Below are 27,118 nucleotides of genomic sequence, written 5' to 3' on the forward strand. Positions count from 1 at the left end.
CCCCATAACGTTAGATCCGTCATAGTAGCACATACGGATTCTCGCGCCTGCACAGTTGTACGTATTCTTCGCATAGGCCGAAGGTAGGCTGTGTTATGGTAGGTTATATGTTATTTCGCGTTAGCGTAGAGAGCACTATTTCGGATAGTTTTTTAGAGTTTTCTAAAGAAACATTCGCTTTTTAAAAGGTATATTTTCGAAAATTACGTCAGATATGCTTATTTCGTTCTGTAACGTTCCCGCGGTGATAACGCGTGTTTGTGTGACTCTGTTGCCTCAGTAGCACACCCAGTACCTTTAAAATAATTTTCCAATCTTTCAAAATCGCCTCCATAACGTTAGATCCGTTATAGTAGTACATTCGGACTCTCGCGCATACACAGTGGTACTTATTCTGCGCATAGGCTGAAAGTAGGCTGGGTTATGGTAGGTTATAAGTTATTTCGCGTTAGCGTAGAGAGCACTATTTCATATAGTTTTTTAGGGTTTTCTAAAGAAACATTCGCTTTGGAAAATGTCTATTTTCGAAAATTACTTCAGATATGCTTATTTCGTTCTGTATCGTTTCCGCGGTGATAACGCGTGTTTGTGTGACTCTGTCACACAAGGGCACCATACATGTGTTCAAGGCGAGTACAAGCCTTTGTTCGCGAGTGTTGTTATCGGATCGGATCATGCGAGTCCTGATAACCTTCAAATCGAAGTTTCTTTGTCCGAACGGATAGCCACGTAATGCTATCGCGCTTTTCTCTTTTTTTGTAAATGTGACCGTAATGGTAGTTGTTCCGTAATTATTGCTTTATTAATAAAGGTTGTTCTCTATTGAGTTAGGGATTGACGTTCGACAATATTGAGTTTCTTTTATTTCTTTTGTGAGGTGTGTGTGTGGTTTTCACACATAGTAAGTTTGGCGGGAAACCGCCGGCGCCCCTCATATACACGTTCTCGCGCATGCGGGGTGGTCTTACCCACAGCGTATGGTCTTACCCACCGCGGGAGTCTTACCCACCGCTTAGGCTTATACTCGATCATGTTATTGCAGGATATAGGTTATTTTGCTTTAGCGTATAGAGCGCAATTTGGGATAGTTTTTTAGGGTTTTTTAAAGAAACATTCGCTATTGAAAATGTATATTTTCGATAATTACGTCATATATGCTTATTTTGTTCATCATCGTCTCCTGTGTGACAATGTGTGCTTATGTCACACAACTCTCTCAGCAGCACGCCCAGAATCTTGAAAATAATTTTCCAATATTTCAAAGACTCGCCCATAACATTGGATTCATCGTAGTAGCAATATATTTGTGTTCTCGTACATGCGCGGTGGTCCTATCCACCGCATTGGCTTAAAGTCGGTCATGTTATGGCAGGTTAGAGGTTATATTGCTTTAGCGTGTAGAATGCAATCTGGAATAGTTTTTTAGTGTTTTTTAAAGAAACATTCGCTGTTGAAAATGTGTATTTTTTAAAATTACATCAGATGTACTTATCTCGTTCTACATCGTTTCCTGTGTGACAATGTGTGTTTACGTCACTCCACTTTCTCAGCAACACGCCCAGAATCTTGAAAATAATTTTCCAATATTTCAAAATCGCGCTCATAACGTTAGATCCATCGTAGTAGCAGTATATTTTGTTCTCGCGCATGCGCCGTTGTCCTATCTACCGCATGGGCTTAAAGTCGGTCGTGTTATGGCAGGTTAGTGGTTATGTAGCATTAGCATGTAGAGCACAATCTAGAATTGTTTTTTAGGGTTTTTTAGGATTGTTTTTTAGGGTTTCTTAGAAAAACATTTGCTGTTGAAAATGTGTATTTTCAAAAATTTCGTCAGGTATGCTAATTTCGTTCTACATCGTTTCCTGCGTGACAATGTGGGTTTGTCTCACTCCACTCTCTCAGTTGCCCAAGTATTTTTATTACCGATTATTCGATCATCATTATTTCGTTATTACTGGCGTATATTTTCACGCGATTATCGAGCAGATATTATTATCACTACCATTTAATATTCAAGTATTATTACTTTTTTATTTGCTTATTATTTAATTTATTCGGTTATTATTTAAATATTGCTGTTACGCGTAAGGAACCGTCCACCACGCGTCTCTGGTCCACCACGCGTCTCTGGTCCACCACGCGTCTCCCGTCCACCACGCATCTTCCGTCCACCACGGGTCTCCCGTCCACCACGCGTCAACCGTCCACCACGCGTCTTCCGTCCACCATGCGTCTTCCGTCCACCACACGTCTCCCGTCCACCACACGTCTCCCGTCCACCACGCGTCTCCCGTCCACCACGCGTCTCCCGTCCACCACGCGTCTCCCTCCATCACCGAAAGTGTATAATATCTTTTTTTATTATTTATAGCGTGTTCGACTGACCCTGTGTTAATCGCTCCGAGAGCGATTAATGACGTCATAAGTCTCCACTAGCCAATCATAAAGCTTATAAGTACTTGTTCGACCAATAAATGTAAGCTGTATAACCCAGAGTGGGTTAACCCAGAGCTAGTCGAACATGCTATTAGATTTTATTATTTATTATTAAAAAATACCAAAATATAAGCATAGTTGAAAAATAATCCTACACACATTAGTACACACATACATACATACATTAGTACATACTTTGTTCCAATTGAATCGTGCACAACGTTACACTTTGTGCATTTCTATGTACATATGTGTCAAGATGTGTTAAACAATTGGAAAATACCCATGTTCAACTGGCTCTGGGTTAACCGTAAGCCCGTATCAGACTACCGACTGCACAAGCCAACCCGACTGCCGACTATGATTGCCGACTCTCAATGGACCAATCACAGTGAGGCGCCGAGCCGGCTAACCAGTTTATTGGTTGCATATTATCTTACAAGATATTTTAAATAATATGTGACCAATAAACTAGTTTTGTGTACATGTGTATCAAGATGTGTTAAGCAATTGGAAAGCACCCAATGAGTATCCTGCATCAATAACAATGGATTATTATCAAAAGGTCGCTGGTTAGACGCGTTGTTGATTTACTATCGAAATAGTTGTATAAAAATTACTGCAAAGAATAGTAGTAGCTATTTGAAGAGGTTTTAAAACAACAATTAGCTTATGAGTGTCCATTCACGTTCTCTTATTTCGAGTTGCTCAGCAGTAGAGCGGGAAACTTTATTTCTATTAGCTAAAACGTTTTCAACGGGAACCCTGTTTTGATGCAAACGATCAAGCATAAATTATATTAAATTCCATCGCATCTTAGAATTAGTTTATAGGGCATCTTTGAATTAGTTTTAAAACTGATAATCCAAGTGCTTTTTGTTGCTCTTCAAATGTATTGCTTGCTTTATACGAACGATGGAACAGAGAAGGATGGAACAAAGAGAGATGGAACGATTTTCCTAACAGTAAACATATTTGATGTATTTTGGGCTTATTTAGATTTTCTTTTATGCTGAGTTGTAGAGTATGAGCTGCACAGGATATTCCTGATTTTATTTCAGCATTGATATTTTTAAGATTTCAAATACGATTTTAAATACGATAATGTTTCGCGATATTATGCTTATTAAAAGTTGTGCGACATTTCGACATAAATTAACCTATGCGATAATTTTATTGATGAGTGTATTTTATGTGTAAAAAAACATTCCATTTAATGTAACAATTAGTTAAACAGTAAAAGTACGCACACGTGCGAAGCAACACGCGAGCGTCAAGATATAATAAAAGGCATGATTCTAGCCGCTTGTAATATTAGCTATAGCTATAGGTCGGGAGAAAGACGGCAGCTTGTACGTCTGCACTCTTCCACCGCCCGAGCCTGGCCGAAGCGCCAAGCGCTATAGTTCGTGACAGGCAGCTCATAGTTCTTTGCTTGTGTGCGCTGCGCCGCACGCACTATAGTTACGCGTACTCGGTCCCACATGTGGCAGCTCTGTGCGAAAGAGCGCCTGACGGACGTAGTTAGGCGCATTTTGGTTAGATGGCGTATCTAAAATGCGCCTAGCTCTAGCCGTTGAAATCAGGCCGATGGCCGCTCTCATGTTTCTCTCTGGTTTAGGTTTTGGACAAACCCGTTATTTATGTGGTTAGTTACAAAGTGTCCGCTACGAGGCGCCTTTTTATTTGAAAAATCAAGCTTGTAAGATACGACGTCATGTTAATATATACGTGTGTGTTTCAACAGCTGAACAGTGTTATTTTGGCCAGAGGCAAATACGCATAAATTTAATAGTAAAATTACTCAGCAGCATGTCATTTTCATTTAATCTTCTCTACAACGAGAAACGTGTAAAATAAGATTTATCAAGAATGTGTTAGTGAGTGAACTTTAAAAAAATGGTTTATGGCCGATAAAGGTATATCACAAAGAGATAAAGGGTGGAGAATCATTCAATCAACGACGTCGCAAAAAATATGTCAGACTTTGAAAATCTAACAATCAAGCAGCCTATTAGGCGCTTAGAAATTCAAATTAATAATTTTAATGTCGCCATTCCACATCATGTTGATTTGTTACAACGACATAGGAATAACATTAAAAAGGTATCAGTGTTTCATATTCTAGAAACCTTCTTTTATTTCTTACAGTTGGACAAAACAATTTATTTCTTGTTGTAGTATCAAGATCAGCGTGATTGGGAACGAATACAAAGGGAACACGCAAATGTCTCTAGGATTATCAAACAGTTGAAGGAATTATTATATCAAATGGATACTCTCAGAGCACAAGTACTCGACAATGATATTGAACAGTTTGACAAACTAACAGCGAATGCACGATCCAGTATCATGGATGCAATTAAAGAATACTTAGGTAAGGAATATAGAGCAACCACATACAATATTTTGGTCGATACAAAATTCAAAGTTAAGAAATAAATGTGCATATGACATTATAAATATGCTCCTACAGAGATGGAACTAAATTTATGGTTGTCACCACCCTCATCACCAGTAAGTGGAGATCAGTTACCACATCCACTTGCCAATGTTCAATTACAAGCAGAACAGGAAGATTTGCAACATCAGCAAGATTGCTTGCAAGTCTGGAGTTCTTTGCAAGGGGATATACAACAGTTACATGAGCTTTTTGCTGAATTTGACAAAGTTGTACATGTGAGTACAAAATTTCATATAATGAAATTTGAAAATAAAATTAGCATCACTGCCAATATTTATATATAGTTCAGCTTAAAGAGTTTACTATATGTTTTATGAACAATGCACAAATCAACAAATTTTCTTTTTACAAACAGGATCAGAGAGAAATGATGGTTAATACAGAAGAGAATATTGAAGAAACCCAGATAAATGTGAAGAAGGGCGCAAAGTTTTTAGAGAAAGCCTCAAGGTATAAGGTTGCTGCTTATCCTTTAGCAGGCGCTTTGTTAGGCACATGTATTGGAGGGCCTATAGGTTTGATAGCAGGACTCAAGGTTGGTGGACTTACTGCTTTAGGCTGTGGTATTTTAGGTGAGTTTGATACATAAATTGATTCTAAATTATATATGAAATTTGTTAATTCCATGTTCTATATTGGATCAAGATACATGAGAAATCAAGTCATAAGCATAGTAAGCATAAATAAGGAATAAACATAGTAGACATATTTCTCTTTAGGTTTCACAGGAGGATCATTGTTGAGGAAGAAACAAATTGAAACGGTTCCTAATAAATCAGTTACCGATGTCAAAAATGTTAAAAAATCTGTTTCTTGTCCTGAAAATTTAGAGACGGACAAAAAGCAATTATGACAAAACGTTACTTCATCAAAATGTGATATTAGTGTTAAACATACAAAAAAATGTAATATTGTGTAATTTTAAATTGTTGTTACATTTGTACGTTTTACTATTTCACATTTTTTATTTGGTTCCTTTTTGCTTTTAACATTTATGACATCATACTTATAATTATCTTTTTACGATCGCGAAATATTAAAGTAAGTTTGCACAACTAATTCAATCTATAAATTTTTGTTTAAAGTACAGACGGTCTATCTTGCAATGTATTATATCACCGTACCTTGCTTATCTTCGTAGAAATTATCATTCGCGGCATATATACGCAGTAAGCAAATTGATGGCAGAATGTGCGCAGATTGACAGCGAAAATCAGAATCCCATACCAAAACCATAGCCATCTGTGTTCGCATTCAGCTCGTGTTTCGTCGTTAGGGTTTTACTAGTACGCAATGCGAGCAGATTGGCAGCAGAAACCGCGCAGATTCTATCGCGCAGCAAAGTTGAATTGCCCGTCAGCAAGCTCTGTCACATTTCTGATGACAATTTGGCAACAGATATAACAAATCTTGTGTTGGATTTGCTGTCTTTCTGCCATTAAAAATTTGTAGCAGGCTTTGCTCAAAATCTGTTTATACAGGTTTGACTATCTAGGATATAGCTTATAAGTTCTGCCATGCACGTTTGAGTTGAAGGAAAGATTTCTTTTTTATAAAACAATGACATTAGTCATTGCCTTTCGCGTGCCTTCTTATCGCTTCAGGCCACTTAACATACGTACCGTGTTTTGCAACACTTTTTAAACATAATAAACCGCCTGTAAAATCGCTTATCTACGAATTACTACGATCACGGCCATATTTTTGAATAGAAATAAATAAGATAGAACACAGATACACTTTGTGCATCGTGTTTATAATAGAAATGGTTATATCAGTTTACGATATTTTTTTACCGTGAGATATTTTATACTTGAAACAGACTGAATTGGATTGTTTGGAGGAAATTACTTTTGACACTCGTCAACATAAGAAATATATGTTAAATAAGATATAAAAACGTTTTATATACATTGACCAAATTAAGAGAGTGCAAATTACAGTTAATACTACGTTATTTTATTTCCTATAATATACACGATGTACGATTGTAAAAATCGATTGGAAATCATAGGAATTTACTCTCGCATATAATTATATAATATAGGAAATGTGATAGATAATGTGGGAAAATAACACTCGTGAGAAGAGCTTGAGTTCTCTACAAAAGGCACCCAATACAGTATATTTAGCAAGTAATAAAATACATCGGTGTTAGACACGGTACAATACTGAAATAATCGTGTTATTAAATGTAATATATACATTTCATTCATAATGAAAATATTTAATCTATAGGGACTAAAGAGTGTTCTATATACTTAAAAAAAATATTAATAAATATCTAAGAACATATGTATAATATTAAGTGACTATCGGCATATCTTCTCTTACAAGGTACTATGTTATTATTAATGTTACTCCAACATCCCTAGTTCAAAAGCAACACCAAACACGCATTCAGACTTGTGGAAAATAGAAATTGCTTACTTTCTTTCGCTTAGTCTTACTTTCGAAGGTAAGGGATGCTTAGCCAGGTGCACCGCCGATATACGTATGGCATACTCGTCATGATTGAAATTCAAGTGAACGCAATTAATTATTTTTGATTGCAAATAATTGTAAATTAATATGATTAATCTATAACAGAATAGGGTGCATCGGACTGTGCCAAAAACTCTGCGACATTCTATGATCTACGTCTACGCTTCTAAATACTTAGACTTTTGTCTATAAAATATAAAATAAACAGTTTGGTTACTGTCCATAAGGTATACTTACGATACCTTGACAGACCTTGGCAATAAGGATGGCTAATTAACCGTCTTACTTGGAAGCAGTGTAACAATGCAGAATCACACATATCGGCTATTATTTCAATGTGACGTATTCGAAAGATTCACGGAATCGATTGCGCCTTTAATCAAATATATCTCTCCAAAGTTGCTTTACGAATCGTACCAGCGTGTTACGAATTGCATGTGCTTTAAATAATAACGTGTTATATCTACAAGTGATACTTTCAAGTAACCGCAGGCAAAGTGTCATGTACGATTCTGCATAGTTAACGGATTTAAAACATTGGAATATGGAGTGTGGATTGTCTTAAGGCAAGCTTACCATTTTAATTGATCCTAAGCTGTTCCAAAACATTTATCCACACATGTATCAAAACAACTTTATTCCTTAAACGTAATAGTACTCCGTAAAAAGAAATTTGGCTTTCTAGTACAGGCCAGAGTTAGGTTTACATCTACGACGGGTGATAAAAGATTTTACACAAATGACTGACATAAAAAGAATATAATATATATATATATATAATCTGGAAATAATATATATATATATATATATATATATATATATATATATATATATATATATAATATATAACTATGTTGATTATATTACCTGTGTAGCTACGTCGTATAAACCTTTAATATTACATTATTTTACAAATTGGTATGTGTGTGTGCGCATTGATTTGACATTCCTGAACATGTAGTCCACAATTAAAACTTGATGGACGTATCATCAAAATAGCCACGATATAATGGATGGTAGTAAGGAAAATATATTTTTTTCTATACGAAAAATTGCATTTCTCTAAGACGATCATATATTTTCCTTAATGTAATAAAGCGCGAACACAATGTGGAGTTGGAATATTACTATTTATTTTATAACTATAATATAAATAAAAGTATAAAATTATCGTAAAAGTCACCGGAAATTTTATGGGACTTCCCGCCGCTGTAATCAGGAATGCCAGTGTAAATGAGGATGGCGACCAGTGCATATCGCTTATGGTACTGTAGCATATCCCGACATGCAATCTTACATTTGGTAGTACATGTTTATCTCTAGTGTTCGTCTTGAGAACATTCGTGAAATCAATGACAGCATAAGAAAATACAGGTTGCCATTACTTCAGAAAAGTTCCCGGTGAGTTTCACAGGTAACGGCTATACGATCATCTCACATAGATCTGTGGATTTCGAAGCGTATCAAAAGATAGATTCACAGACAGATGAGATTCACTTGGGACTTGTGAACGCCAGTAAAATTCGGTACAGTCTCCGCAGCCTTAGAACAATAATCTACGTTTATGTAATGCGATTACAAGTTCGTAGCTGGGCACACGTGTTAAGCGTAATGCGGCGACCTACCGAATTGCATGCGACTTCTGCCCCGTTACGTCGTTAAACTATTAGTTGCTCAAGGCTGCAAATGTCGCCCTAATGCTACAGTACGCGTGCGACGATATTGCCTCATTGCACCTAACTAAATATGCCACGACGACATGTCACGTTCTCCGTAACACAAACTTGCAAGCGAATCGATGATACACACTATCGCTTCTTCGTGACTGTTTCCCATATCGGGAAGAATTCACAGATTAATGGACATGTCTTGATCGTAAGACGTGAGATTCGTGTCGGTCGAAGAAGCGGGTGTAACCGTTGCCGCTGTCGCGCTGGTCGGCGACTGCAAAGGAGTGGAAGTCGTAGGTAGATGCGACGTAGGGCTCTCCAAGGTTGAATTCCAGTGACTTCTCTCGGTGCCGTCACCCCCATCGTCCGACACGATCGAGATATCAGCAATAATGCCGCTTTCTATAGTAAGAAAGATAAATGTGCAACAAAGAAGATTCACTGATATAAGACTTTTTATATTGAGATAAAGAAATGTGAAGAAATACTGACCGACGCTGCACTGGCTGTTAAGCGTAGTACTACGATGATGAGGTCGTGGACTCGTGTCTAATCCGAGATTAAGTGTCGTAGGAGGGCCGCTACTTCCGCCGCTGCTTGAGGACGAACTAACGGAGATCACGCTGTGTGGTCTCCTGCTACAACGACTGGAATCCTCCGACATCGACACCGCAATGGAGTTCCTAAATCTGGGTGCTGTGAGAAAACACAAGTTGTCGTCTCAATACTCGTCGATCAACGATGTGGGAGAATCAATTTTTATGAAAATATGTGATTGCTGTACTTACTCTTAGAGAGTTGAGCTACGCTGATGGAGCGATCGTTAATCTGATCCGCACTAGGCCTTATATCTAAACACGGCTTGTTCCCAATGCCCATGCTCGACATCTCTGCCAGGCGCACTTCTGCAAAGAGCAAAAACGCTGTAAATTACTAATCGCGGACTTTTTACGGGATGAACAAAGTAAAAATGACGAATCACCTCTGTTTCGAAGCGCCTGTTTCCACAGAAGATTGCTGAGTTCCTCGGTCCAGGCTTTCTTGATGTCCTCGCTCGCGCACTGGAGCGTGTACGTGTCGCCCGGTTTTCGTTTGCGGAACCAGATCTCAAATTTAGTGGGTGAATCCGCGATAACGGCGGTCAGACCGATGTCCGTCGTCTTAATGCTATGTTTGTAGATGTAAATGTCAAGATTCTGGAAAAAGGAACGCATATATCGGCGATATCTGATAAAATCAGAAGGCAACGCGCACGCAGAAATCTGCACATAAATTGTGCATCATTCGCGCAATCTTACCTTCCTGTCGGGGAATCTTCTCGCTTTACTGAAGAGTATAAGATCTTCGAACAGGAAAACTTGACGCAGGCACTTCTTGCCCTTTCCTTGCCAGACTAAAAACTCGTTTTGCCGCAGCAGTCTACCCTGTTCTTTTACGTTCACCTACGAAGGAAGATTACATCTTGCGTGACGAACTATAACATTGGCGGGAGCCACGCACCTTATCAGTATCTTTCGCTACTTTTGCATCTTTCGTTTATTCATCAACTGGAAAGTGCTTAATAATGTTTCTTTTGTTGAGAGGAGCCTCTGGTTTAGATAGCCAAAAAAAGTTCTGATAAATTAAAAAAAAAATAAATTAAGATATCAATATAAAGGTTTTGACCAAATATATATATATATATATATATATATATATATAATCATTTTTATTTAAAGAAATTAAAATTCCGTTCGTGTGATAAGTACGGCGTCGCATTTTTTTTTAAATAAACAAATTTTAAAACAATGACAGATAATATAATCAGAATTTTATATTGACATTTTCATTTATTTCTCTGAAAAAAATTCGCAGACTTGTTATCTCTTTTCGACTATCTAAACCACACACACAGAAAACCTTCTCTTCATTTCATTATATCTACTAGGCGCGATAAAACGGGACATACGTCGCAATCGCGAAGTGAATCCATCGCCAGGAGATCGTTTCCGTGCCGCAGCTGAAATCGCACCATCTGCTCGGCAGCTCTCAAGTCTGCCTCGCCCTCGACCATCGGCTTCATGCCATCCTCCTTGTCTTCCTTTTCCTCTTTACCGGACAATTGCTCCGACAGATCCGTGCCGGCTTTAACTAATTGCTGAAGTAACAGAGCGTATTTTCCCATTCGCTGGACCGGCTTCAGCAAGTAACTAGCAAGGTCCATTTTATCGCCCAGCTCTAACTGCTTCTGCTTGAAGAAGCTAGTGCCGTATTCCGCCATGAGTGAGTCCGAGTTTGGTTTATTTTTATTGTACAGGGCGTAGAGGTAAAACTTCTTCTCCTGCGAAACACAGCAACTTCTTATCTCTTCTAATCTACGTTGATTGTATTCTCAGTGATTAAGAGCCAATATGACTAAAACTTACGTGTCTCAGGAAACACTGTCCCACTAACATGGGCGATTGCTCGCACTGCTCCAATTCGCGCAGAAAGTGTTGGCTGTGAAATTCATATATCTTCTCGACATTCCCGAAAATTACGTTCCTCTGTCCTCTGAGTGCCTGCGGAATGTCTTCCCGCACGAGTTCTGGGATATAGTTCTACGCAAGGGAAAGTTGCACGTATTGAATATAGCGCGAAATGAATATAGCGAAATTACTCGCAAAACTCTAACGATACAGGCATAGCAGTTACCTCTATTATGTACTCGAGAGATTTCACGTAGTCTCGTTCAGTCTGTATCATCTCCCTCATTATGAGCAGTATTGTTCTGCAAGGTGAAATTCCTCGTTAACGAAGCTGCACACGTGTAATAATTAGAACGATGGCGAAATCACGGAGAAACAATGGGTCGTCACTTCACTGACGTAACGACGAAATATCAAGCAACACGTTGACGCGTCGCGGCAATAATATTTCATTTTATTCTCGGCTATTTTATTCTCTTCACTTCTATCGTCTTTAATTAGTTTTTATCAATGCTCATGTAATTAATTAATTAGTTCGCTTTTCGAATATATCGAATGAATCACGCGGAATTGGGGTGAAACTTAATGTCTTTTAGCCGAACATGAATTTTTAACTCTCAGTTAAAACGTGCGTGGTAACATGTACTTTTTCGCTTTCATTCCCGGCGCGATGCTGGCTGATCGGTGCAGGTGCGAATTCACCGGCGGCTTAACCAGTCTGCGTGGTGCCGGGCTTCGCGGAGGTGTCCGCGGCGGCGAGTCCAGCAGTTGCTCGGCACTCTCCCGAAGCTCGGCAATGTTGTCCAGCACTGGTCGGCCGCCGCTGCCGGCTGATCCGACACTTTCCATCGGGCAAGCGTAAGACGCGCTGCTGTCGCTGTCGTCCCAGGACGTCCCTAAAACGATCCCAACGTAAAGATATCCCTTATCGCGATCGTGTTGGCCAGAAATCTTCCTCGCGCGGATTGAGAAGGACTTTACTTTTAGCCAAAGTGTCGTCCCACGAGGTTGACTCTGAAGCGGCGAAGGATCTCCTCCTCGCGGGGCTTCCGGGTGCGGAGGTGGTCCTGGCGATTTCCAGCGCTTCCGCGCACTTGTTCCTAGCGATACGGCATTGCTCCAGCAGGACCTCGTTACCGAGTTTCTCGGCCAATGCCATCATCTCGGTGAAGTGCTCGGGCGGCAAAGGCGGCCTCGCCATCAGAAATTGCTGGGACCTCCTCTCGCTCGCCATGCGAGCCTCCTGCGCCCATTCGTAGGCGCGATCCTGCAGGAGGCAGCATCTCGATGTGTCCTCCAGGTACTCGCGTCTGTCCTCCAACCGCGAGCCGAATCCGCGCAGGTGTTGTTTCAAAGACCTCGCGAGTTCGCGCAACCCGCTCGCGCTCGCCGCCTCGGCAAGGTCGCTCCCTTTGTCCAAGTGTCTCTGTAACGTGAACAAAAGGATGCAAGTCAGAATGACGAATGACGAGCGCGACTAGTGCGAGTTCCGATCGTAATCTGAGCACAAATATTAAGGTCAAAGTACCAATGACCGTACATGTACGTAATCCTGTACGTAATTCTTTTGAACCCTTATTCTGGACGCTCTTTTATTGATATCTAGGCTGAGAAAAAAGTGCTTGAAAATTTATTTACGGAATATATATATATATATATATAAAGTTTATTCATAGAAATAAACTTTATTTGACAGAGATAAATTTTGTATTCCACAAATAATTTTCAAATATTTTTTGTATAAATATAACTTTTATATCAGCTGATATGATAGTTATTTTAGTACATCAATTATATCAATGTAGTTGATCTGGTTGTGGCAAACAGATATCTGTTAGGTTGATGTTTACCATGGATTCACTCTGTTTGCAGCAACTAGATATCATCACTGCTGTAACGCCAATAACACAGCAATTGCTCTGTGGTCGCGGCAACCACATAATTAGTTATTTCGTATTTATTATGGAATTTGATTGACACAACCACAGTGGATCAAACATATTGTTTTTTCTTTTAGCCCTTAGAAAACGTTTTTTTTTTATTTGCACAATTATGGTGGGCCAACTATATTATTTTTTTCTATGTGTAGCATTTTATGTGCATTTTATCGATAAAAAAAGAGTTAAGAATTTGAAAACTTAGATTTTTTGAAGAATTTAAAAAAGGACTTTGGTCTTTAAATACAAATATTTAAACTTTTAATATGAAATATATATATATATATATATATATATATATATATATTGAATATAGGGTGTCATCTAAAATTAGATTCTAAGATATCTTTATTGCTTTTTATATTAAAGGAAATATATAAAAAATAAGTTAGATGATTGAAAGAGAGGAGTAAATATTGTGATCGCCCCTTTCCAACCACATAATTCCATTCTGAACGTTTAAATATTCGTATTTAAAGACTAAAATAACAAGAATGTCTAGGATTAAATACGTGTTCGGAAATTGATACTTTTATTTTAATCCGAGCCGCTGAGAGCCAGGTTGTGTTGGACCATTCTCCTAATGTTGCTCATTACGTGTGTTTGATTCTATCTGGGAACTTTATCTAGAATTTCATTTGGGAATTCGCTATGAGAGTGCAAGGCCATAACGGAAGTCCGTCGAATATTTCATCCGCCGACTCTCCTAACGAAGGGGCGCGATAAAGAGACGGCGGGGTTCTCCCGCGTCTCCCGATGAGACGAGATATCCCGGTGGTGGCTGGCAGCGGAACTGCGGAACCTCCCGCGGCGTCCGACGGAGCCGTCCCTAACCGAGGGGCCCATAAATCGACATATGGGGGTAAATAATGTCGCGATAAGTCGGGGAGGAGCCGATATAGAGCCGCCACCGTGCGACACGGCATCAGCACGCTCGTACGCTCGTAGAAGAGAAGAAGCGGCTGGTTAACGCGCACGTTTACACAGAGAGAGGAGCGAGCGCACGCCCGGTATTATATCCAGACATGATGATACACGTACTCGCATTCGTGGAAGCGTGAAATCCACTTAGACACGGCTCGGCTACATCCTGGAACACGGACCGCTCCGGTCGAGCGTCCGTGACGAAAGACGCTCTCTCGCGTCTCTCGTCGCACGATCGGCCGAGATATAATAGCGCGCGATCGACGAGGGACGGAGGGCCGCTCGGGACAGGAATCGCGATCCTTTCCATTCCACGCACGGTTACGCGTTAATGTCGACGACGTAACGCGTCCGCGACATAAGTCGTCCGAGGATTTCTCCGTGCGGTTTACTTATTAGGTATACATACATGACCAGATATAACAGACAGTTATATCAGACAGGTGTACGAAAATTCAGTAGCAATTTTACTAGTCATTACTGTGAAGGCTCTGTAGCTTTTTTGAGTAGTGTATGTATATAGCATTTATCGAAATTAAAATGCGAGAATAATTTTTAAAATTTACTTGAAGCACTACATGATGTAAAATATGATATAAAAGTCTGAGTACAACGAATCAATTGATTAACTCAATACAATATATTTGTGTGTAATTAATGATGTAATTTAGAGAATTGTAAAGCTTCTGTTAATCGATTTCTCACATCGTGATAATCATGAAAGTCTGGCTAACTTCCAGTAAATTTGTCATTGCATCAACATAGTAAAAAATCTACAGTATCTACATAGTAAATTCAAAGTAGTGATGTAAATTCAATGATCAATTCAACACATTTGCTCTTCGTGAATATTGCTTAAAAAATGTAAAGTTTCCATCATCGTTTGCCTCACGTCGTGATAATCATGAAATCCTATCTGGTGATTAATATGCGATCGAGGACGCGCTGGATAAAATCGGACGTTCGAGGAGGAGAGAGGGCGGCAGTGCACGAGTTCCGTAAGAAGAGAAAGAGATCGAGAAAAGTATTTTGCACGTAACACGCGCACCGTTTCAGCCGACGCAATATACGCGTCATGTTGCATCCCTGATAAAGTGTATCACGTCTCCCGCGGTGTCGTGAGACACTTTAATATCGTAAGTAGAAAGTGTACGAGTGCGTAACCGCCGCTTTAGACGCGTTGCCACGCTGACGTTCTGAGCGCCGAAGAGAAATGCGCGTGGTTTAAATATGAATGACTTGCTCGCAGGAGTGACGTGAGCTGTTTGAGCGCCCGCGTTACGTTTTATCGCAATCCATTAAACGATAATCGTGTCTGCGACTGGTGACCTGCGGAAATTGCGAGCGCAAAACGATTAAAACGACCATGCGCGTCGCTTTATTACGTATCTATGCGTCTCTCGAAACAGTCGCTCTCTTAAACAATCCCATTCAAATAACATTTATATACACGAAGAGAAGAGAATTTATAACAATCGTTGCTATAGGATTTTGTAACCATATGTACAGATTGACATTTTCTGCAGTATTTCATTATCCTTTCATTTCACACGGCACTGGCATTAATTATTGCAACACCCAATAAATTTGAGTACTCACACAAGCGCTTCCAGACAATACGATTGCTAACTACGATTCTGGATGATTCTTCCCACTCATGCTTTGATTCATTTGATGATAGTCTGCGATTTTTCAGACAAATTTTATTTGTCAGAAGTCAGTCGTCTACTGCAGTTGTACAGCATTTTTTTTACTTTATCCTTCGTTCATGCTAATTTCTCGTTTCTCGGTATCGTTGATTGATCATCTGGCTGTTATTTCGCGTGTAGAAAACTTTTCTTTAGATAAAGCAACAATAATACTCTTCGTGTTCGGACTCAGGAGACGAAGGCGCGTCTAAAATAATGTATTTCTGCTGACTAATTTATTATTAATATTACTCGGAAAAAAAACCTGATTCATTAAGAATCGATGATAATTGCGCAATGATATTTAGCGACAGATGCGATTCTTTCACACGACTAGATATTACTTATTAAACTAGCGATAAATTTTCACATTATACGCGTCTCACATAAATTCGCGCATTAAATTGCATTCCCGAGAATATAATTACGCGGAATGCCTATGTTTGTTTTTTTACGACCGGCTCGATCGATCGCGAATGAGGCACGCTTTGCGAGATGTTGTTCATCCCCTTGCGCGTTCGCTCAGCTGCGTGCACGTGGCTGGTTCCCTCAAGAATCTCGAAGTGACAGAACTATTTTTCTCCTCTCCTCATGCTGAAGCACGAGACACGTGAAGGAAATGCACGACACGAGGCATTATTACACTAATGGCACTCTTAGATATTGAATAGCACGCAGGCGCGCTATTATTACTTACGCGCATTGATATAATCTTCCAACGATCCGTTTAGGACAAAGAATATCTCCTAGTTGAATTATGATATTATTTTACTGTAACACGCGAAGTGCGTTTAAATTCTTCTTTTATTTATTTTGTTCTAAAGAATTTGTCTCTGCTCAATCTGCACTTATAATGTAAAATAATCTTTTTGTTTGTGTAATGAGCAATCTCGGACTTTTCAGATTAAATAAAATGATTATATTTCTATGCCGTTGTACTTTTACGTTATAATGCATGCGAAGGATGACAGAAGATCATAAATCAAAATGGCAGACATATATTATTCCATGCACAAAAGAAAGAACATCCTTGTTTCAAAAACATTCTTATTTTTGACATGTTGATCTTCAAATGAGACTATATAGCGTCAACGAGTTATTCGTATTAATATATTTTATATAATTGAACAAAGAAAAATATATTTTTATTATTCAAAAATAATGTTGAATAATGAGTAGAGAGCACAAAATATTTGATTGAGAATATGATGTTTTCAAATAGAATTTAAATTAGAATTTAAATTAGAATTGAATTTAAATTAGATTTTTAAATTGGGAATTTAAATTGGAATTATCATTAAAATAATTATATTTTTTACTCCTTATACAAGACTATTATAATATTTAGATAAAATTATAACATTGTTGAAATTCAAGATTTTAATTCTCTTAAAGTTCTTAAAATTTTAATTCTAATTAAAATTTTTGTAATAATATTATTGCTTATATATGAAACAATAATTCTTAATTAATATATTAGTTTTAAATAGATATTAATTTTTCTTTTGTATATCGACATAAAAATATTATCATTTAATTTCACTTGCAAAGTCCGAGAAGTTATTTATTTATTACATAGGCTAATAATTTGATCACATTTAAGTGGAGTAACTTTAAATTAAATTTAACTACACTGTAGAAAATTTGTGTAAAATTCCATATAATTATAAAATCAAGTATTATAGTTGTAAATTTACACAATTTTTATCAAAATGTGTCTTTCGTCTATATAAATATATTTTTATGCGATAATTATGTGTGTAAATTTACATCTATAATAGTTGGTCTCAAAATTACTATAATAGATGTAATTTTACACAAGTTTTTTACAGTGTACCTTTAACTTCATTCATCATTATGCGACGATCGATACGGCGCGTTCTTACGAAAGAGAAAGAGAGAGGCAAAAAGGAAAAGTCCCTTTCTCAGGGATGCACATTTCATAAATTTAATTCCGCCTCTCAGCGCGGTTGAAGTCATCGATATAAAATCAGCATACGATCGACGTGAACTGTCCGTGAAACATAATTACGAAGCACCGTTGCTGCAAACTGGATTCTACGAAGTGATCGCAGATTAAAATCGTAAATCAACATTCGCCGCGCGCGTCGACAATATTTCTGAATCTGCGTGCACTGTTCGTGCATCACCAATCGGGATATTGAATCTTCTATCGAAACGGTTCGCCCTCTTGATCATAAGTGGTTTGTAGAGCATGTGAAATATTGCTGCAAGAGGGTCGTGATGCATCTCCTTTTTTCTCCTCGAATCGTTTAATCAGAGGGTCCGTCTCGGCGCGAGAGATATAATCCACTGCGAGTAGGCGTGCGACCCTCTTACGCGCGATGGACGGCCACGTGCATAGGGGTGGTTATTAAATTTGATGCACCCGGCGGCGAGATCACGTTTCGCACCGGCAAACATCCTAGTGATCCGCGATGCTAACGATCGTGTCGCGCCCGTTTCCGCTTCCCAGGTGCTCGCGTGCCTCGCATTATCGTTAATTATTTTCACGAGTAAACCAACCCGCATTCTTACGAAAGTCTGCCAATCATGTGCTAATTTATTGTCGCGCCCTCATTGCCGCACATATCTATACCGGTGAGAATCCTAGATCATCGTGAAAGTGCGCCAATACATTATAATTTATTTCATTACTTTATGCTTGAAAAAAGTAAATAGAAAAGAGAACTATAAATATTGCTATATCTCTTTTCCTATTATGCTGATTATCTCAATGTGAATTGTCGTTTGTTTGGATTTTTGTCCTAGTTCTATTGGTAGTCGTTATCGCGGATATTGTCCATTTTGACAGTTTAAGCATGTAATCATATTTATATAGTACAATCTGAATCTATCAGACACAGAAAACTTTGAACTGCTATAACCTCGTTAAAAATCAATATTTTTGGATACTTTTTCCAGGGACACAGAAAAGTCTCCACTGAGAAAAAAATATTTAAGAAATAGTAAATATTTATTGTATACCGTGTGGGTACTAATAACATATTTACTTATATTAACATTTTCTAAGTAAAAAATATATATATATATAATTGTCTTAAAACCTCAAGAAAAACTTAGCTTTGCATGAAAGCAATTGTTTATTCTATTTAAATAAAAATATTTAGATTTAAATAAACATGTTATTGGTGTACTCACCAAAGAAATATTCACTATATTTTAAGTACTCTTTTTTCTCTGAATGTATAAAATAGTGGCGCGATGAAATCAGAATATACGACAAATCTTCGCTGTCTTGAAATTTTTCCAGACTGTTTACGAAAATTGGTGAATAATCGAGTATTTATTCGAATCTCAGATCCAACGATGTATCATTACGGCCTAAGAGAAAACCGCTAAGGATAGGCTTTTAAAAACCATCTAAAAGTGCAAAACGTCGAAATTTGTTAAAAAGTGAAAAAAAAATTTGTTGGATTTCAAAATCCAAAATGGCGGACCAATATGTTGGCCCGAAAATTTGAAATTTTGACCTATTTGTGATTGAGTGTAAATCCGAGGGGGTTTTGGGTTCGCTAAGTATGAATATGCACTTATTTTTTCAAAATTCGTAATGGCGGATCTAATATGGCCATCCAAAAATGCGAAAATTTGACATAGTTTTGTTATTTGGCGAAAAATCCAACTAAATTATAAGCTACCTTTCGAAGGTGTTTGTTTTGGGGCAAAACATCATATTTTAGCAGATTGTAGAAGAAAAATGGTTTTTTGACTTTAAAAATCAATATGACGGCCAAAAAATTTTAATTTTGATTTATTTCAATGAAAATACGTTTGATTTATTTCAATGAAAATACGTTTTGAAAAATTTTGAAAAAATAAGTGCATATTCATACTCAGCGAACCCAAAACCCCCCCTATACAGATTTTAACTCAAATAGGTCAAAATTTCAAATTTTCGGGCCGATATATTGGTCGGCCATCTTGAATTTTGAAATCCAACATAAATTTTTTTTTCACTTTTTAACAAATTTCAACGTTTTACCCTAATTTAGATGGTTTTTGAAAGCGATTTTCCTATCTTTAGCAGTTTTCTCTTGGGCCTTAATGGGTTAATTTCATCACGTAGAAAACGTTAAATAAATGATATAACAAAACTCGTCGTAAGCGCACATAGGTTTCATGTGATGCATATTTCGTCAGTTGAGTTTGAGGTTGCTTAAAGGAGCTCTAGGGATTAATTGCGCGCGTTTGTGAGGTATCTAAGAAACCATCGAGCAAACACCGTGAAATACCGAGCACGCGATATATGTGCCTGAAAACTTTACGTTTGACACGGTAGTTCAGATTATGCAACAACCGCTTCCGACGAGCTTATATAATACGTATAAATGCGGTATGATTTATACGCGAGCGCGTGTAGGAACAACGAGCACAAACGAATGTAATAACCCAGCGCGATGAGTTACGATAATTCCATTGAACGATTTAAAAGTCATCGCGGAGGTTTGTTGGAAATTAAAAGAGCGTTACAACTGAAATTGTTTCACGAATCCACACGGTAATCATTGCAACGCGGAATTAAAAGATTAAAAAAAAACTTATAACAGGATACCTATTGCGGAATGTAGAAAGGCGCCTCTCGAAGCAAAATTATTCGAGCGTGAAACCAGATTAGCTAAAACGTGACCGACCTCGCAGATATCGTTAATCTGTTGCCTTCTCTGCGCACAGTATGTGTATATATATGTATATGTGTGTGGTTACGTGTGCCCATTAATTGACACATATACATTGATTATCATAATAAATTGTCAATTAATATCAGGGAAGCAAAGCGCGCGGACAAAGACCCTCGCATTGAACGTATAGTGCGCCGATTATACTTTCTAATTATGGCAATACACGCGAGCGACATCGCGTACCTGCTGAGGATAGAAAGTCCTATTGTAGGCAGAGGTTGGATTAACTAAAAGATTTGTTAACTTTTGAACAGAATTCTAGTAATTTCAACCGTAATCTCCTAAATTGTTTTCACCAGAAATTCAGTCAATCCAACCGAATTTTTTTTTTCGTTTATACGTGAACTCACGTATAAGAAGACCTAAATGCGCAAAATTGTTTTATGTGTGTATAAATTTATCTGTTTATACAGTTTAGTGTACGTAATTTTCACATATCAAATTGTACACACAAGTGTGTGTCACTACATTTGCAGTGAAACCGCGAAAAACATGATCAGAAGGACACGCGGGCGATGAAAGCGCGAGCCGCGCATGGAAATACTCGACACCCCGCGGCGTAATTAATTACAAATGAGGTTCGCGGACGCAGCACTATGAGTACAATGACTCACATTTTGTTTGGTCATGTTCGTCTTGTAAAGTTCGACCGTATGTGTCACATTTAGCGTCGCGATGGTATGCTAACAAGTTGCTCTTTGTTATTCAAGCGGATTATTCGTGAGTTATTTGTTTCCAGCGCAAAGCGCTCGATCTGTTTGCAAACTTACGAGCGCATGTATAATTATTTATTCTAAGCGAGATGCTATCAGACATGTTAGAAGAGCACGCACTATTTAGGTGTACGACGGGATAGCGTGTCAGTTCCGGATATACACTGTAAAAACTAATATGTTAAATTTAATATTTCATATGTCCCAAATTATCTACTCTCATTTATGTATAAATTTAGCACAAAACAAATATGGTAAAAAGTAACACGCATATAATATGTAACAATTAAATGTAAAAAATTAACACAAGAATTTAACACTTGAATACCGTCAGGAATCATAGTTTGTGTTTGTGTTTATGTTGTGTCACACACGGAAGAAATTCATTTTTCTAATCAATGTAGAATGACACATAACTATGCTGCTCACAACTAAATGGTGCACCATATTTTGTTATTTCCGCGTAGAGGAATGAAGAGACTTCGCATGTGCAACAAAGTGTGCAAAATGCATGAGTTCAAATTCCTCGCGGCAAAGACAACGAGTTATCCGCGACGCTGACACGTCGCGAGTGAATCGTCGATCTAAATCGCCGTGACCTTCGTTGATCTGCTAACTCACATCGATTCTACGGCAAGAAATAAAAATGACGTAAGAAAGGCACATGGACGCGACATCGCAACCGATTGTGCGCCGCGACCAACCTCTTCGAAACGACTCTCCATCTTCCTGCCGCCCCCGCCAGTCGTTTACGTGCTCCATTAAACAACGTTAATTAACCGTTAAAGTAATCATGCGCTATCGCCAGCCATGGGCGGTCCGCCACGTCAAGCATATATCTCTCGGTCGCGACTTATATTGGCTTGTTCGACCGGTATCGGCAACATTTCCCCGACTGTTCAACAAGACGACGCCATTAGAAAACGCGAAGGCACGGCCTCGGAGTTGATGACGACGACGACGACGACGATCGGTCGACTGCCAAACGGTTTTCCCTCGTTCGACCGGCTCTACGCGAGATCGCAAATAACCACCGGGCGACTTTCCTATTTGCTACGCCAGCTAAACCGATCTCTGTACATCAGTCCCTCATCAGCAGCAGGTTGTTGACCAACGCGGAATGCCACGGCAAGAAAGTTGCGCGGGCGACTCCATGGCGAATCCGTGGTATTCAACACGCGTAGGCGTTATCAACCGCGTAACTTTCTTCGCGTATTCACTAGGACACATATGTGTGACTCGTAAAATAGAACGACATCGGCTCTCCTTCTCTTCCTCCTCCTGGAGATCGTGGTACGTTAGTCACGGTCGAGTGCAAAGGAAGTAGTTTCCACATTGACAATCGCATTCTCTAAAGTACAGTCAGTGAAATGATGGACTGGTAGTTTAATTATAATCACGGCACGTCGCGATTAGTAAAATCTCGCTGAAAGGATCGGTTAATAGCAGCGGCTATTCCCATTATCGATATACTTTATGAACACAGACAGTGTAATTGCACGGCAGCCGTTGATCCCATCGCCACAAATTGAACCAAGTTTGGCGTCGTTCTAAGTTGCACCATCGTGTTTTTCACGTAAGAATCTTTTAAGATATCTGCATCGTTTGCGAAACTTTCAATTCTTAAACGAAGTGAATGTTTCCACGTTTCTCGTCACACCTATTGTTCCATAACTTCTGAGTTAATTATAAGCGATTGGCGTCGTCCTAGGTTGCCCCATCGTATTCTTCATGTAAGAATCTTTTGAACGTTAGATTTGGGTATAATGAATTTATATATTACAAGATAAGTAAAATCTTATTACCATTGGTCAAAATCAGTGAGAAATAAGACGGAGCAATAAAGTGGGAACATTTTCATTGAAAAGCAGTGAATACTCACTGATGATCGATGAAATAGAATTCTTTTACTGATTCAATCAGAAATATTTTTGCTGATTCACTTTAAGGGGACTGGAGGGTCAAATTGCCTGAAAATCGTGCTTGTTTTTTCACAATTTTTTGTGATAAACTGAATGAATTTGCGAAAGTGTTATTTTGACGTGTATTTATATAACATATAAAGAGAAGAAAAATATAATTTTGATGATAAAATATTATTGCAAAATGACGATCTTGAAAAGAAAAACGAAATATATTTTAACTGCATATACCATACACTTATATTAAGTATTTGATCATCAAAATTATATTTTTCTTCTCTTTATATGTTGTATAAATATAACACTTGTTGTCAAAATAACACTTTCGTATATTCACTCAGTTTATCATAAAAAAATTGTGAAATAACAAGCACGATTTTCAGATAATCTGATCCTCCAGTCCCCTTAAGAGAGTAAAAACTGGGCAAGAACGCGATAGCAAAGAACGACTTGAGATTGAATATCTGTTAACTATTGAAAGACTTTTCCTTTCAGTTTATGTGTCCGTACTTTTATTTTAATTGCTACCACCGAATTTTCTTTCTTTTTCCACAAAGATGCTGGGAAAAAAGTTTGTTCAGCCAAGAGAATATGAAATCACGTATTCCTGAAATAGCCGCAGATTTATAAATCGCAGGCGTAACTACTTGTCTGTACCTGGCGCGATATTGGATATTTACGACCAGTACTTTCGTCGCGATAAATCACGAAGAATCCTCCCGCGGAGCACATGCGTGCGCGCGCACGCACGCTTAGATCGAACAGCGCGTCTCGAAAGTTATGTTTCCTTTGCCGCGCGCACAAACTCGCGATTCAATTCCGGATGCAAATTCGGACGTCGCGCAGCACGACTTGGCCGTTTTCAATCCGGACAGAGATTTCGTTCTTTGTATCCGAGGCGACGGATCCAACTTTGCCGGCAACAAATCACCTGTCACGGTACTTTCTCCTACTGCAATCCTGCCGCAATGCCGCCGCGGCGGCAGAGTTACGCGAAACGTTACGGCGCAGTCAGAGGTGCATCATCTTACTCTGGACGAAGAGACGGGCTCGCTTTGTCCCATTGGACTCGATTTACGACCGGGGTAGATAAGTCAAATAAACGATCCTCACGTGAGGCTGCGAGTCAAGAGACTCGCTGAATATTCATGAACTGGCGAGAGCAGACGTGCCGATACTTGGTCGCACAAAGACTTATAATTGCATCCGCGGTATGCTAATCGTCAGTTCGCCGGTGCGATTATCTCCATTGTTGCAGATGGCTAATTGAAAGAGCGCGCGACAGTCTTCGCTGTTAATTAAGAGTATGTCAAAAACTTTATCGGCAAAATACTGACTATAAAGTTTATGTCATATTAGTTGCGCAGAATTACAAATGCTTTTGCACACTGAGAATCTTTCTGTCACGAATAATATCATATGTTAATATAACATGAAAGATAAGTTATAATGCATTCACCTTTGTATACGTTCACATTATATGTATAAAAATATCCCATTCCTTATGAGTTATTTTAACTATTCTTCCGTGTATTTTCTTACTATTCTTTATGTTATTTTTACATGAAGCTTAAAGTCAAAATAACAAATTAATGTAAAGAAAATGGGTGAGTATCAATTAATTATTAATTCGTAATTCATCCATAAGTAACATACCGCGCGCGAATGAGTTATTTTTACATAAAATTTAGAGTAAACTTTTTGGGACATGTAAAAAATGTTAAAATTAACATTTTATTTTTACTGTAATGCATGGTATGTTTTCTACTAGTATGATGAAATAAAGTAGTACAGTTTATATAGAATCTATATGTACAATAAATACGAGAAAAATAGTATAACCGTGTTAGTGACGATCGTCCCTATCTACATTGTTCGAATTCGACCTTAGCATCTCTTTAATAATTACGATCTTTATAAACGAGAAATTGCGTTTTGCAAGCGGAATAATCACAGACACGATGTGATTTGTTGACCTTGCGCCGAGATATTTATCTTCTCCAATTGTACCGCAATTGATGACGACGTTGAAAGTCTCGCGCCCACAAGGAAAATTGTAGGTTGCGAGGAATGTACTACAAGTGATATAATATAATCGTATGAACGTTTTCCCCCACTGGTAAAAAAGAGGTGAAATAAGCAGCCTTGAGCATAGGTGAGCGGTCGCGGTGCATTAATTTACACGATTTACGAGATGAAAGGCGAAGTGCATTGGAAGATTGATAAAACGCTTTAAATAAGGAAGTAGGCAGATATGTACATTGATCCGAGCCGCAGAGCGTTTCTTCATAATACCCAGGCAAGCTTTCTTTAAGGCTCCTGTTTCCTCGCTGTGCCACTCTGATTTATAATGGAGGCGAGAAAATACACGCTAAAAATTCTTGCGGAATACGTTAAAATAATGATCCACTTAACACTTGCAGTCGATCCAGCAAATCTGTAAAATAATCCGAGCACACTTTTGCTCTGGCAACCAAGTAATCGTGAAATTAATCGTGAGGAAACATAGTTTTAGAAAAGACAGGTTGAATGTCACGTTAATTTTACGGTTATTTATTGATTGTCAGAGCATAACGAAAAACTAAAAGCGAAAATGAGAAAGCAATTGAGAGAGCAAAGGGAAAGTCTTCAGATTATTTTATAAATGTGTAAACATCTCGATTGCTTGATTGTAAGCAATCATTTTATGACCATATCTTTTTATTCCAACGTGCACGGAGAAAATACTGCAGTAAAAACATCCCGTTAAGATTATATTTCATTTTACAATACCTTTTTTGTAGAGTTAAATTATGTTGAAATTTTGTTATAAATTACTGTAGAAAAAAATACTTGAGGATTTATATATACTTGAATATATGATAAAAAACATTCGATTTTGCAACAAATACGTACAGAACTATTTTAAACGTAAATAATTTCGGTCATAATTTCAGCATAGTCCAAGATTACAAAATGTGATTTTTGCCCCGTGTTTTTATTTGTATTTTACAAGAATTTGGGCACGTGTTTATTCGCTTTTGATGTCATAAATCCAGAGTCTTGTAGGGAACTACAGTATCAGGAGCCTCAAGCGAGAATTTTGTATTTACGCACAACGTAAAATATTCTTCTGTTACTTCGCCAATAAACATTCGCGATGCTTATGCGATTATACAACGAATGGGGATTATCTTCGCTGGAAACATGATGTGCGCAACCATATACGCCACTGCAACATGATAAAGCCTCTGTCGCGTGAATAATCCTCACTGAAATTATCCGGAGTGATTTATTACCCAAATCTTTGCCCGCGTATCGTCTCTCGCGCACACGTTCGGCGAACGCGCACAAATCGCGAATCGGTCAAGGCGTTTCGACACGGGCCGCATTATCGCGGAGTTCAAGAGTATCCTCATCATTACTTTCCCTCCTGTTCTCCGCGCTCGATCACTTTCACTTCTCCTCTTCCTACCTTTTCGAGCGCGTGCGAGCGCGCGATTAGCCGGCAGAAATGCAGGCGTTCGCGATGAAAACCGGCCGCACGTGAAATCGATAATCGCCGCGGCCGCAAGCGGTCCAAGTGTCTCGCGATATTGCATTCCGCGGCGGCAAAGGTCATACCTCTCTACCAGTCGTCCTGCACGTTCGTCGCCATGCGAACTCTCTCACTCACTCACTCACTCACTCACTCACTCACTCACTCACTCACTCATTCTCTCTCTCTCTCTCTCTCTCTCTCTCTCTCTCT

At 38.6% G+C, this 27,118-nt stretch overlaps 2 protein-coding genes across 2 annotated transcripts in view; one reads left to right on the forward strand and one right to left on the reverse strand.

The window, feature by feature from the left end:
• The first annotated feature begins 4,074 nt into the window (after positions 1 to 4,074).
• Positions 4,075 to 7,195, forward strand: LOC116844006 (syntaxin-17). The gene is made up of 5 exons (XM_032815044.1): positions 4,075 to 4,542; positions 4,618 to 4,813; positions 4,913 to 5,115; positions 5,256 to 5,472; positions 5,620 to 7,195. The coding sequence occupies exons 1-5, from the start codon at positions 4,414 to 4,416 to the stop codon at positions 5,751 to 5,753; spliced, it is 879 nt and encodes a 292-aa protein (XP_032670935.1). The 5' UTR covers positions 4,075 to 4,413; the 3' UTR covers positions 5,754 to 7,195.
• LOC116844005 overlaps positions 6,998 to 27,118 on the reverse strand; it is a 493,975-nt gene continuing 473,854 nt past the window's right edge. The window contains exons 14-23 of the mRNA XM_032815042.1: positions 12,483 to 12,927; positions 12,148 to 12,397; positions 11,728 to 11,803; positions 11,460 to 11,633; positions 11,003 to 11,374; positions 10,353 to 10,496; positions 10,037 to 10,250; positions 9,843 to 9,959; positions 9,547 to 9,750; positions 6,998 to 9,456 (exon numbers count right to left, since the gene is read on the reverse strand). Coding sequence (XP_032670933.1) covers positions 9,233 to 9,456; positions 9,547 to 9,750; positions 9,843 to 9,959; positions 10,037 to 10,250; positions 10,353 to 10,496; positions 11,003 to 11,374; positions 11,460 to 11,633; positions 11,728 to 11,803; positions 12,148 to 12,397; positions 12,483 to 12,927 — 2,220 coding nt within the window. The 3' untranslated portion in view covers positions 6,998 to 9,232. The remainder of the gene's footprint in view (positions 9,457 to 9,546; positions 9,751 to 9,842; positions 9,960 to 10,036; positions 10,251 to 10,352; positions 10,497 to 11,002; positions 11,375 to 11,459; positions 11,634 to 11,727; positions 11,804 to 12,147; positions 12,398 to 12,482; positions 12,928 to 27,118) is intronic.

Source organism: Odontomachus brunneus, unplaced genomic scaffold, assembly GCF_010583005.1.
Source record: "Odontomachus brunneus isolate Ranch 3 - 2012 unplaced genomic scaffold, Obru_v1 Obru_scaffold_038, whole genome shotgun sequence".
In the NCBI taxonomy this organism is placed as follows: Eukaryota; Metazoa; Arthropoda; class Insecta; order Hymenoptera; family Formicidae; genus Odontomachus; species Odontomachus brunneus.

Coding starts and splice junctions, on each gene's coding strand:
- LOC116844006 (XM_032815044.1), top strand. CDS start 4,414: ATGTCAGACTTTGAAAATCTAACAATCAAGCAGCCTATTAGGCGCTTA. Junction 4,814..4,912: donor TGCAATTAAAGAATACTTAG/GTAAGGAATATA, acceptor ATGCTCCTACAG/AGATGGAACTAAATTTATGG. Junction 5,116..5,255: donor AATTTGACAAAGTTGTACAT/GTGAGTACAAAA, acceptor TTTTACAAACAG/GATCAGAGAGAAATGATGGT.